At 36.7% G+C, this 12,730-nt stretch overlaps 2 protein-coding genes across 4 annotated transcripts; both read left to right on the top strand.

Annotated features, from left to right (window-relative positions):
- Positions 1 to 515: 515 nt before the first annotated feature.
- On the top strand, positions 516 to 9,090 carry LOC140793502 (AT-rich interactive domain-containing protein 3-like). Of its 3 annotated transcripts, none has more exons than XR_012109975.1 (14): positions 516 to 714; positions 811 to 1,947; positions 2,041 to 2,080; positions 2,547 to 2,599; positions 4,322 to 4,367; positions 5,435 to 5,527; positions 7,264 to 7,386; positions 7,479 to 7,530; positions 7,602 to 7,677; positions 7,878 to 7,944; positions 8,098 to 8,148; positions 8,310 to 8,402; positions 8,482 to 8,661; positions 8,811 to 9,090. XR_012109975.1 is itself a non-coding variant. In XM_073145008.1 (13 exons), the coding sequence occupies exons 2-13, from the start codon at positions 893 to 895 to the stop codon at positions 8,584 to 8,586; spliced, it is 1,854 nt and encodes a 617-aa protein (XP_073001109.1). In that variant the 5' UTR covers positions 516 to 714; positions 811 to 892; the 3' UTR covers positions 8,587 to 9,090. The 3 variants fall into 3 exon arrangements, 1 of the variants encoding a protein (XP_073001109.1); XR_012109976.1 differs by having other exon boundaries at positions 8,098 to 8,183; XM_073145008.1 differs by having other exon boundaries at positions 8,482 to 9,090.
- A 3,307-nt stretch (positions 9,091 to 12,397) lies between these two features.
- LOC140793669 (VQ motif-containing protein 25-like) lies at positions 12,398 to 12,727 on the top strand. Its single transcript, XM_073145313.1, has one exon. It carries the CDS (start codon positions 12,398 to 12,400, stop codon positions 12,725 to 12,727), a length of 330 nt encoding a protein of 109 aa, XP_073001414.1.
- Positions 12,728 to 12,730: the final 3 nt, after the last annotated feature.

The raw sequence follows: 12,730 nt of genomic DNA, 5'->3' as shown, positions 1-12,730 counted from the left end.
TTAGAAAATAGAGCAAATTACAAATAACACCTTATATTTAGCTATATAATAATTAATAAAACTCTTTTTTCTTTCTTTACAAAAGTGATTCAAAATACTAAAATTTAATCTCTAAGTAATACATACGTATGGACAGAGGAATATCATACAAACTGAGCGGAGGGAGTAGTTAATAGAGAAAGAAATTAAAGAAATTAATTTTTAAGAAAGTGACTCTAAGGATATGCCCAAGCGACTTTGTTTTTTTTTTTTAATTTTTTTTTAAAAATAATTTTTAATCAATTTGGGGACCGCTTTGGCCCGGATAAAATGTAGACAGTTTAACTGCTCTTTTTATTCAAAAATATATATTTTAATCTCGAAAACTATATTGAAGGAAAAAAAAGAAATTAGGAAATATAAAATAGTATTTGGAATAGACAAGCATTTACAAAGTGCTAACCTATTTATTATACATAAAATAATAAAACGAGAGGATTTCGTTTACAATATATTTAAAATATAGGATCTTATTTGCCAATGTTACATAATACATCTCACGCGCCCACGTGGGTTTGCGCGTGTGCTTTTTTGTCTTTCCTTTTGTCCTCGGCTCTTCCGAAATCTAGGGTTTGGTCTTTTGGTTAAAGAACTCGGCCTCGTCGGGTGAATCATTCGGGAAAAGGATTTGGCCCTCTGGGAGGTGAAGCTAGGATTTCATCTCAATCAAAGACGGTGAGTTCGTCTTATTACTGTTTTCCGTTAATATATGGATAATTTTTTTTTTTTCAATTGAGGAACTTTAGGGGTTTGCTTGTTTTCTTTCCGCAGAAATTTCGTTTTTACGCTAATTTATTCTATCTCGAGAGTTGGTTTTTCTTGATTCGAGTTGTGGACGAGATTAGTGGTCTCGATGAGTGAGCCGGAGAAAGAATTCCCCGTTGATGAGAAGATTGATAGGGAAGTTGGAGGTGAGGCCCTCCAATCACTGATTGAGAACCCTGTCAATGGGCAGAACTCTCAGTCCTGTGCAGAAATTAGTGTCACTGGGAGCTCCGAGTTGGTGGAGAATTCTGTGGCACTAGCTTCTTCTGAAGGAGCCGACAAGGATATTGCCCCTGCCTTGGAATCCCAGAATGATGGCCGAGACACTGTTGCGACAGGCGAGGAGGAGAATCGTTCTGAAATTAAACCCAATGGGTCACAAACCGATGGCCAGGATCCTGTCTCGATGGAGCATACAGCAGATCATTCCGTTCCCAACCCCATCGTATCGCAAAATGATGGCCAAATTGTTGTTGCATTGGAGAAGACAGAGGATTCTTCTAATCCCATCCCCAATGGAACACAAAGTGATGGCAAATCTATTACTGCAATGGAGCAGGCAGCGAATTGCTCTGGTCCCTACCCAGATGGATTGCAAAATGATGGCCAAGAAACTGTGGAGGTCAAGCAGACAGAGGATTGTTTGGCTCCCAACCCAGGTGGATTGAAAAATGATGGCCAAGTGACTGTTATGATGGATCAGACAGAGAATTGTTCCGCTCCCAACCCCAGTGGATCACAAACGGATGGTCAAGATCCTGTTGCAGTGGAGAAGACAGAGAATTCTGATCCCAACTTGAATAGTTCTTCCAATGTGAAGATTGGAGAGGAAAGTGAGCTGGTCAATGCTCAAGTGGAGAATGGAAGGAGTTCACACGAGATGGATGTGAAGGATGATCATCAGTCAGAAGATAATCACTGTGATGAGACACCTTTGAAGCAGGAAGAATATGGCGGAGCTCAGCCAGCACATTTAGAGGTCTCTAACCAATCGTATAGATTCGACCATTTCTTGGATGGTGATGACTCTGGAAGTGAGGAAGAACAGACTGCTTTTATGAAGGAGCTGGAGAATTTCTTTAAGGAGAGGAGTATGGAGTTCAAGCCACCAAAGTTCTATGGCGAAGGGCTGAATTGCCTCAAGTAAGTGGTTTCTAACTTAGATCATATGTTCCAGAGGAATCATGTGCAAGTTTATGCTGATACACAAGCATTGCTGAATTTATGCCCTTCCAGGTTATGGAGACAAGTGACTAGATTGGGTGGTTATGACCAGGTAGGTGTGCTTTTGTTTAGTTCACTATTTTAGAGCAATGTGAGTTAGTGTGCTACATGCCTTTAGGAGCGCAGATACTAGTTAATGCACTACATGCCATTCCATGCCTGCCCACCTCTAGATGGCCGTGGAAGGATATGTAGATCATGTGATATGCAATGGTTTATATGCATATAACTTATCTGAAACTCTCATTCCATCGAGCTGCAATTGCTAGCTCTAGAGTTCTAAAGAATTTGCAACCTGATCATTCTTTTCACCATTGTTCATGCATATGTTACATATCCTATTAAAGAGCAGCATCATGTTTCTATTCTTTTGAAATATGAGAAAGAAATGCCATCACAATATTTCATTTACATCTTTTAATCGGTATTGGTGGCCATATATCTGTACTTCATCTGCTACTTTAGTCTTGTAGGTGATTACTTTTCTAACTTAGTTGACTTTCAATTTGTATCTCTAGGTAACATCGTGCAAACTATGGCGTCAAGTGGGAGAGTCTTTCAGGCCTCCAAAGTAAGAGTTTGGCTATTATAACATAGTTTTTCTTTTTCGTTTCTCAGAGTTCAAGCCTCTATGTTCACGTAATTCATATTCAGTGGTAGATTTGAACGATCAAAACTGCATCTAACAGTCAAAATTCAAAGATTACTTTATGCACATATGGCTTTTCTAGATCTAAAGGGAAACTAGAATCACTTTCCAAATATGATTTGCTCTAGATTTAGCTGATTTGTTATCATGAGCTATTTAAACCAAGGTTCTCGATATCAGGATTAGGATCGGTATCGGCCGTCCGGAAAAACGATACGTATCGACCGTTCGTATCGGATCGAACTATTTTTTAATTATATATAATTCTAAATATTATTTAAAAATACAGAAAAATTTATAAAAAATGACAGAAAAATAAGAAAACAAAAATTACTCACATATGAAGTCTAAAAATTTTAAAAATATATTAACTCACTCAAAACATGAATACCGAGCTGAATCTCGTAAATTTTTATACTCTTCATTCTCATAATCATCATAAGTTTATAAATAATGATGCCTGGGAAAAAGAAAACGAAAAATAAAGGAATTAGAAACTGAAAAAAGAAAAACTCACCTTAGGTGGCCGAAGGTCGAGGTCACCAGAGATCTGTTGCCGGTGAGAAAGAGATTGGTTAAAAAGAGAAGAGGAAAGAAAAGAGAAAGAGAGAAAAAAAGGAGGCAAGTGGGTGTCGGATTCGACCTGTTCCTACCAGTTTCAGTCGGGATCGGCCGTAGCTGATCTCAATCCGTTTTGGCCGATCCTACTCGGGATCGACCGAAACTGAGAACCTTGATTTAAACCAAAGCCATATTTGAAATATACATTGAATTTGCTACAAATACCTGTGATATCATTATTTGTTGGAATTGGTATATCCACTGTTTTACTGGTTAGTTGTTTCTAAAATTAATATCATTGATATGGAAAAGTTAGATTTACCATTTTGCATATTTAGCACTTTGAACTGAAAATTTGAAGAAGCAATTCAAATTTTAAAAACATAAGTTGGGTTCGGTACCAGTACGTCATTATCTTTCAGAGCAATTTGAAAACAATGGTTAATTTGATAATTTCAGATTCCAAATGAGACTAAACACATAGGTCAGTTGATTCAGTTCTTGGTAATTTATAGTCTATTTCACTTTCAGTTTGGTGTCAAGATGCAATTCTTCTATTTCAAAAATATAGTCAAGTTTGAAATAGGAAAGAGTTTGATTAGCCCCTTTGTAACTTTTGTGAAGCTGCACAACCATCTTTACTAGCAAATTACTTGTAGAGACTAAGGACTATGACTATCTAAGAAAAACAGATGACATTTAGACATCTAATCACCAAGGTGATGTTGGTTGTTGGTCATGGAGAAAAATCATTTTTTGTGGATCAGATCATTTGATTGAAATTTCTAATTGACTATCTTGTGGTTACAGTGGTATGCTTATAAGTTCATTGTGAGATAATCTATATAATTCTACCAATATATCTTATATAATTGAGTAGTTATCAGGAATCATTAAACCGACCAGTGGGTAGAAACAGTTATTTGCTCGCTTTAAAGGCCGTTATTAATGGTTGAAGTATGTGATCATGATCTCTGGACGATTAGATTAGAAGTCTCTTTGTTGTGGATCAAAATATGGTGAAATATTAGCTTGAACCACTTGTACTAAAAGGCTGACATTGATGTCGTTGTTTGTGTGCAGGACCTGTACGACTGTGTCTTGGACATTTCGAGGTTTCTACGAGAAGGTAATGGTTGGACTGTCTGAGTTACTTGCTAAATGCTTAATGTGATCTCTACCTTCAGTATCACAAGTATTTCACTATACTAACATCATCTATATTACTTGTTTCTTGTGCATGAGATCATGCTTTAGTTGTACAAAGGATAATCCACCATAGATTTCAAGTTTTCAATTATGTCGATTTTCTGATGTTCAACAATCTTGTTGTATGTTAGTTCTCGGATGTTTAACCAAAACCTACTGGTGATGCATTTGCTTCTAAATTTTAAAATTCAACTAAATTTTCAGATATGGTATATGGTAATAAGAAAAGAGAAAAGTATTTATTGTAATTTGGTAGGAAAAGTATCATATCTCCTTTTTTTTCTACATCAACATATTTTACCAACTTGTAATGCTGCAGTAGAAGTATTAAACCTTTTTGGTTATATAAGAAACTGAAAGTATTTGTAGAGCACAGTAATTTATAGCTTGTACAATAAAAGATAAATCCAAATAAACTAGAAAATTTTAGCATGTGGAACAATCCTCCTTGTCATTTTTCTTTCAACTCCTATTCTACTAGCACAATGGACTTGTGTCTCTCTTTATTAGATATTCATTGGGGTCAGACCTTCCATATTCTGAAATGAAAGAAAGTTACCAGGTACAGTGTATCGAAATTTGTTAAATTGTTTACTAGCTATTTTATGTGGACGTAGGTTCTGAACTAATTATGAGTCTTTCCTATGACTTCTCACAGCTATGACTATATCTTTTTTGATGTCTTGCAGAATGTATTCTTGAATAGGACTATAGTTGATTAGTTACGTATCCACCTATGAAAGTTATCTATCTTTTTATCTTGTTTTACTACTATTGGTTTACCATGAAATCTCTTGTGCAGCTATCTGAGATAAATTCTCAGGTATCTGTAAAAACTTATCAGAATATATGAATCATATGGCACTGGTTAATCGGCTTTAGCTCTTGTTGATTGGTTTCTTTTCATTTCTTTCTGGTTCTAGTATTGATCTTGTTGTTTTTTGTGGGATTTATATGGGATTGAGCGTTTGCTCTTTTATCCTGCAGGCACTCCTTGAGTATGAGAAACATAAAATCCGTACTGGGGAGCTCCAGGTGGCTGTATCCAATCTCTCTGACCCAATGGTTCTTGATAGTCAGGTGAGACTTTTTGTTCTGAAGATTTCAGATGTTATTTTATTTGTAATGTGGTAGCACGGAGAGAACTTCTTGCACATATAATGGTAGGTAGTCAAGATTATGAAATTTCCTCTGAGATATCATGCTCTCATCAGAGGCAAACCTTCTGATTCTGTACCTTCCACTATTTTCGGTGTATTTTTTCTTCATTCTTGACTTCTTGTTCAATGACATATATTCTGCATTTGTGCCATTATATGATGCTACCTCCTAATCTCTTTCTTTATGAAACTTTACTGTTATGAGGGTTCCTTATTTTTCAAAGCCTTTCTCTATTATATATGCTTTAGTCCTTATATTTTATATAAATAACTATATTTGTCTTGCTTCTAGATAGTTTATCTTTTCTGCATTTTGTCTTTTTGTGACTCAACTTTGGCACTCTGAGTATCAACCTTTGTATTTGTTCTTTCTTAGCTGCCGAAGTTGCATATTGATGAATGAGCAATCTGTTTATTATCCTTATATACAAACTGCTGGTAGTTGCATTTTGATGAATGGTCATACTTGTCAACCAAGCACTTCATGGTTGTAGTATTTTGTCATGCTATCTCAACTCTCACAATTGCTTCACTATCTCGTATCAGACTGTTTGAGTAAGCTAGTAATGTTATTTCAACCTTGCATGTGCCCCGACCTTCCAATACCATAGAGTGTCTTGCATTTGCAGATCTTCTCTATCTTCCATAGTGCTTCATTTGTCCATTAAGCAGCATTTCATGGTGCATAAATGCTATTTGCGGATCTTCTCTAGCTGTGTTCCCTAGTGCTTCATTTGTCCATCAAGCAGTATTTCATGGTGCATAAATGGTTGGATCTGTCTCTGTATGGTATTGGTGCTCCTCTCTTTCTGCTGGTCATTACCTTATCAAGTTATCATCAATATGGCACCTTTTGGCATGCAGAGTTGACAAGTTCAGTAAATTTTGACAATTATCTCGCATCGAAGATTCATCCTCAGAATACCCTTTTCCGCTTTTATACCTCGAGAGCAGACACATGCTTTGTCTTGATATGTAAGATCTAATAAAAGGATTATGTCATATTTGACTAAAATTTAACCTGGTCTATTACTACACTAATATATCTAACCATAAGGTGCACCATTAAAAAATTTAAATTGTAAACTGGGGAGACAAATTTAGCTGTTTGGTCACTTTTTATTCTTTTTGTAGTTCGTGTAGAGTGAGTCTGGAAGATAATATGGCTCTTGATAAATTCACCTCTTATTATCTGGACTGGAAGTTTTTCATGATCTTGAGATTTCGCTCTTTTCATGTATTAAACCTTCTTCATATGAGGGTTAATTCGTTATTTTTTTGATATCACATCATGTCTGAAATGAATCCATGCATATTTGCATAGCAGTACTTTTGGATCTTGAAGTGTTTTGCATACTAGACAGTGTCCACACAGGATTTTTCAGATTTACTTATAGAGTAACTCCAGGAGCAAAAGATGGGGCAGTCTTTGCATATCTAAAGAAAGCTTGCCCTGCTAGCTTTCTTTCTGGTTCGACCAAGTTTGAATCATGTTATGACTTCGGGAAGTCAATAATTGATAAATGATAATAATGCTGCTGATGAGACTGTCCATTTATAGGTTAATAAATCGAAGCCGAAGCTAGCTTAAAGCAGTTGGCCATATTTGCTGGAAAGTGTGTGAATACAACTGTGACTCAACATCCTATTTTGCAGGTAGGTGGAATACAATCGTCTGGCTCTGGTAGAGCTAGAAGAGATGCTGCTGCCCGTGCTATGCAGGGATGGCATTCTCAGCGTCTACTGTGCAATGGTGAGGTTGGGGATCCGATAATTAAGGTTTGTAACTGCTTGTTAGGTTGTCAAAGCTTATCTAAACACACTATAGTTTGTCCATATGTACTAACTACTAAGTAACCTTTTTTGGTTAGGATAAAAGCTCGGCTTCTCTTTTGAAGCGTGATAAACACCTGAAGAGCTTTGGTATGTTTTAAAGCTTGGCAACTGATGAACATTCTTTACCCCCAAATACTTAAATTTTTTTTTCTTTTTAGCTTCACTTAAGAGGAAAAAACCGTCTAGCCTGGAACATACTGAGAAAGTTGCACGATCAAGACTTGATAAGCCACAGTTAAGCTCACCTCATATTTGTTTATATTCCTTTTATCCCTTTTTTGTGTGACATTTTTTATGTTAGAAGTGAAACCTATGAAGCTTTGCACAAGAAGCTCCTCTGTCACTATGAGCTTTCTTGCACACTTTAATTTTCCTGGAATTCTGTCATTATTCTGGAACGATGAAAAGAATTGCTAAGTATTGCTTATTGGCAGAGTGGATATAATGGTTGTTGATGCCGGGGTTCCTGCTGATTGGGTGAAAATAAATGTGCGGACAACTGTAAGTTTTTTGTATTCAAGTAACTAGATTTTATTCTCATCTGTATTTATAGAAGTTGTCTATTACGTGATGACTGTAATTTTGGATTATTACAATTTTAGCAGCAGGAATATGGGTAGCGTTTTCACAGGGAAATTTGTGTTTTATTTGCAGAAAGATTGCTATGAGGTCTACGCTTTAGTTCCTGGACTTTTGCGCGAAGAGGTAGATGATATGTTCTGCAATCTTTGTATTAGTAGGTAGCTTTTCTTTTGCATTATTTATTTTTTAGAAAGATAAGTCCAATTTTGCGAGTGCGTGGCAAGATAGATCCTACAATATTTGCTTTATGGATATTTGTTGAACTAATTTAGGGATGAACTCAGGTACAAGTGCAGTCAGATCCAGCTGGTCGTTTAATTATTTCTGGGGAGCCAGAGCAGCCAGACAATCCTTGGGGTGTCACCCCCTTCAAGAAGGTTAAACTTGAAGTACATCCAGAAAACATTTTATTGCTTTAGTACATAGTGAAAAACAAAAGCTGGACATCCTCTGCAGGTCATCACTCTACCATCACGCATTGATCCGCATCAAACTTCAGCCGTGGTTACCCTGCATGGTCAGCTGTTTGTACGTGCACCTTTCGAGTCATCGGAATCATAACCTCATTTTGCAATGAAGAAAAGTGATACATATCAGAAAGTTTGGGATGGTGCACTGGTGCAAACTGCAGGCTGTGTAAATCTTATTCTCTCATAGCACTTCACTAACTAGTGTTAAAATTAGTTCTGTTTATAGTTTTCCCAGTGACCAGAATGTTATTGAAATGGCACATCCATCAATATTTTGCAGAAATTTGCTTGACGTCCGTTTATTTGTTTCAACAGGTGGTGCTCTTACATGTACCTTGTCATCAGACTGAAGTATTACTGTTGCTGCTAATTTCAGTTTGGAAAATACTGGAGATATTTGACATATTAGACAGCTTAGATGTAGCCGTCTGTAGAAAATGTAGGTTAATTTCAGTGTAAGGATGTCGCCACCCATCACCATATGATATTCTAGTGGTGATTTAGTTGATTAGTTCCTGAAATACACCATGAACGTTGACTTATTTCTTCGCCATTGAAGCCTGATATGAATGACAAGACACTCTATTACTGATCCTATGCATTACTTGCATGCCTCATTGGATGGATTCTACTTTCTAGAGTGGTGGACGTCTGTGATTTATGTCCTGTTGCTTATTTGCTTGATACCATGAAAGGCATGCTATCTATCAGCCTACTACTGAAGGTTCGAAACAGTAGATGCTGTTTGAGTATAACGCTGGGCTATGATTAGCTTTACCTTATTGGTTCTGCGATTGTTGCAATAGGAATTAGAACCGCTGTATTCGTCGATGTTATTCCTGCGATTGACACAGACATGGCAGGGTGATGGTTGAGGCATGGATTTTCTTCATTTAGGAAGTGTTCCCAGTCGTACTAAATTTCAAATCAATATCTCGCAGTAAATAAACTAGCTCAAGTTGAATTATGGTAGTGAGAATCCTGTGACTTGGGCCCTCTGTATTCTTTATTTCCCTATGAATAGTATGCATAAGAACGCAAGCCATAAAACAAAGAAAAAGATAAAAAGAAAATGAAATGCAAAAAATGTTTTGACATGAAACTATATACAATATTCAGAGTAGCATGGCTTCATGATGATGCAATTCAAGAATGTTATACATCAGACCAACAAACTAAATTTTACCAAGTATTTTAACGTCCAAGAGACGCCCAGGAGTAGCAACCTACAATTCAATAAAGATAAGGCAAAATGTCAATTGAAACATGTGCATGTTCTCACACCGCCCTAGCTAGAATGTCCATCCAAGGAAATAGTACAAGGATAGGAAATATTTATCATAGCATGATGCAACGCCACTTTTAAATCTCGTCAGCATTCATGCCACAGTTGAAAGTAAAAGGACTAGCAATAAACTAATACTCAAGCTAATTAAGGTATTGTAATAAGTAATAAATATGTAGCATCGATGTCACTAGTAATTTCTCTGTGTGAGAAACACATAAAAAAACCATTCCTTCACCGTCTATCATAGGCATAAAAGATGATGTTTGAAGGACCAATAGGCAGTGACATACATTACAAAAGGGGAAAAAAGTTAGTGCAACTATAGTAAAAGAGAAAATGAAATAGAGAACTATCACCATGTTCACCACAATCGAATTGACTATCAAAGATCAATGTGAAATTTCATACTATGTTAACAAGACAAAAACACATATTTCCAACCAGAATTATCCAACTTTGCAGAAAAGAGAGACAAAATTGGTTCTAGAATAATAGTTAATGCTGGAGATAAGAGAAAATTATGGCTTCCACTTCCTAGAATTCTCTCTTCACTCATCCATTTATAGATTCAAAGCACAATTCAGAATTTACAATTAAAGTACGGTGGAATTTTTTTTTTGACAAATTGGGTATTGTGAACGAGAACATCAATAAATTATTACCACTATATGAGGACGCTTCCCAAGAGATGTTGCTTGCTGCATCATGTCTACCCCACCCACAAGCTGCAAGAAAAAGGTCCTTCCTCAATCAGAACTTGATCATGAAGCAAATCTCTAGAAGCATCAGCTAAGAGGAATACAATAATTACTAGGAGAAAATTAATACATTCATGTTGTAATCACAAATTCACATAACCAAGTCTATTACAACATCAAGGATTTCAAACATGAGATCTGATGTGATAACAACTATCTGCGAGAATTGTTGAGCAGAGCGATTCAAATGAAAAGATAAGGTGACTTGAAAAGGATTGATAAGTTTCAACAACCTACTGTCCATCAAACATCAACATACCCAAAGTTGAAGCCAGATATCAAGCCAAACCAAAATCTGATAATAAAGAGATCTGTTGCAAGTAATAAAGCCAGCGAGCCACTAGTGTAGTTACCTTCTGGTTGAGTTTTAGGTTCATATTACTCAAAGAGTGACATCTCTAAAAAGAAAAGATCTTTGTAATGTACTAAAATAAAGGGCTAATGCTTCTACCTTTATATAAGGTTTATTCTAGAGTCCAAAGAGTTCTTCCTTTCCATATAGTAGTGGTTGGATGAGTAACTCTCATAGCTTGATTTAATGAGTATTAAAATGGTGATGTCCTTCTAATAAAGTCTATCAAATTTAATTGTGCACTTCAGTATTGCAACACACGAGGTTTGAACAATCACCAACAACAATGTGTTGGCATCACTATCAATTATATATATATATATATATAAATGATCAAGTGGGAGATGTCACCAATTGGTTGCAAGAAAATATCAAGGCAGTAGTAGTTGCTCATCTGCTAATTAATATATAATTTTCTACATTAATATGTCTTGACCCCAAATTGCACCAATTTATTGATCCATGCCAATTATGCTATTAAAGTCTTCTTTCCTCTGTTTTAATATTAAATAAAATAAAATATATATAGTTTAGTGACAATAATGTCCATAAAATTATGTAGAGAGAGAGAGAGAGAGAGAGAGAGAGAGAGAGAGAGAGAAAGATCATGTTGACTTGGGCAAGTGGGTAATAATAAGTCTGTAGCTTTATTATTTATAACCACACAAAATAGATGGGATGAAATGAATCCTTAGAAAATCTAGATCTACTCTTGTACTTGTACTTGTACTTGTACGGACTCCTACCCCTCTGGCGCACGTTAGCCTTTGCCGCTCTCGGTGAAACGTGGCTGCATCTCAGATGTGCTCCGAGAATCGTGTCAGCATGCATGGGTATATTATATATATATATATATATATATAAAATAAATCTCTGCTTCTTTCTTTGGGAGTTGGGACCCACGTCCCTTAGCCGCCAATCACAATCAATCACTGGTTAATTAATCTTCTTAAAACCGCATTTAAGTAATCGGATAAAGCAACCTATTATTTATAAGGATAGTTCCCCCCTATTTTATTCGTTAAATATTTCCAAATAATTAGGAAAAGGGTAAGCCAATTCATTCACAGAGGACACACGGCAGAGGAGAGGAGAGGAGAGGACTTTTTAAGAGGCTATAAATATAAATATAAATTTTTAAATAATATAATAAGAGAGTCTTCCTTATTGCCAAAGATTAGGATGAAAAATCCCTCTCCTCTCCTTTTCTTAATTAATTAAGAAAAGGACAAGTGGACTTGGATTTAAGGTCTCATCTCATGGATGCTACTTGCAGAGGAGACACAAAAGAAAATTAGAAACTTATACTAACACGTGCTAATCTTCTTCTTCCTTCTTCCTTCTTCCTTCTTCCTCCCCTTCTCTCTATATAATCCCCCTCCCCTCCTCTCCTCTTTTCTCTCAATCTACTACTACTACTACTACTACTACTAGTATCAAATTAATGGCAAGAGGAGCAACCCTCCCAAGAGCTTTGCACAAAGATTCGCACGAAATAGCCAAGATGTCGAAGCCCAAGATACGAATAGTCCACATCTTTGCGCCGGAGATCATCCATACCGACATCGACAACTTCCGCCACCTCGTGCAGCGCCTCACCGGCAAGCCCGCCGAGAGCATCTCAGGCAAGAAGAGGTCGCCGCCGCGTGCCGCCGATGCTCTTGATGAGAAAGTCAAAGGTGGCGAGGAGGATGAGGTGAGGAGAGTGGAGTGGGTGTCTGGAGGCTTCTTGAATGGTCTGGAAGACGGGGAGGAGGATGAATTCTTCCAAGGCCTTGCGGATTTCTCCTCCTCCTCCTCTTTTACTTCCCCTCATGTTAATTTTTCTTACTAATTA

Source organism: Typha latifolia, chromosome 8, assembly GCF_019914945.1.
Source record: "Typha latifolia isolate L0001 chromosome 8, TyphaL0001v2, whole genome shotgun sequence".
Lineage (NCBI taxonomy): Eukaryota > Viridiplantae > Streptophyta > Magnoliopsida > Poales > Typhaceae > Typha > Typha latifolia.
Note: the sequence above shows the minus strand (reverse complement) of the source record. Positions and strands in the feature narration are given on the sequence as shown.

Bases quoted from the DNA above. Each gene is read 5' to 3' on its own strand.
- LOC140793669 (XM_073145313.1), top strand. From the start codon at position 12,398: ATGTCGAAGCCCAAGATACGAATAGTCCACATCTTTGCGCCGGAGATC.
- LOC140793502 (XM_073145008.1), top strand. From the start codon at position 893: ATGAGTGAGCCGGAGAAAGAATTCCCCGTTGATGAGAAGATTGATAGG. The intron at 1,948-2,040 runs GTAAGTGGTTTC...ATGCCCTTCCAG, and splicing joins GAAGGGCTGAATTGCCTCAA to GTTATGGAGACAAGTGACTA. The intron at 7,678-7,877 runs GTTAAGCTCACC...GCTTATTGGCAG, and splicing joins TCAAGACTTGATAAGCCACA to AGTGGATATAATGGTTGTTG.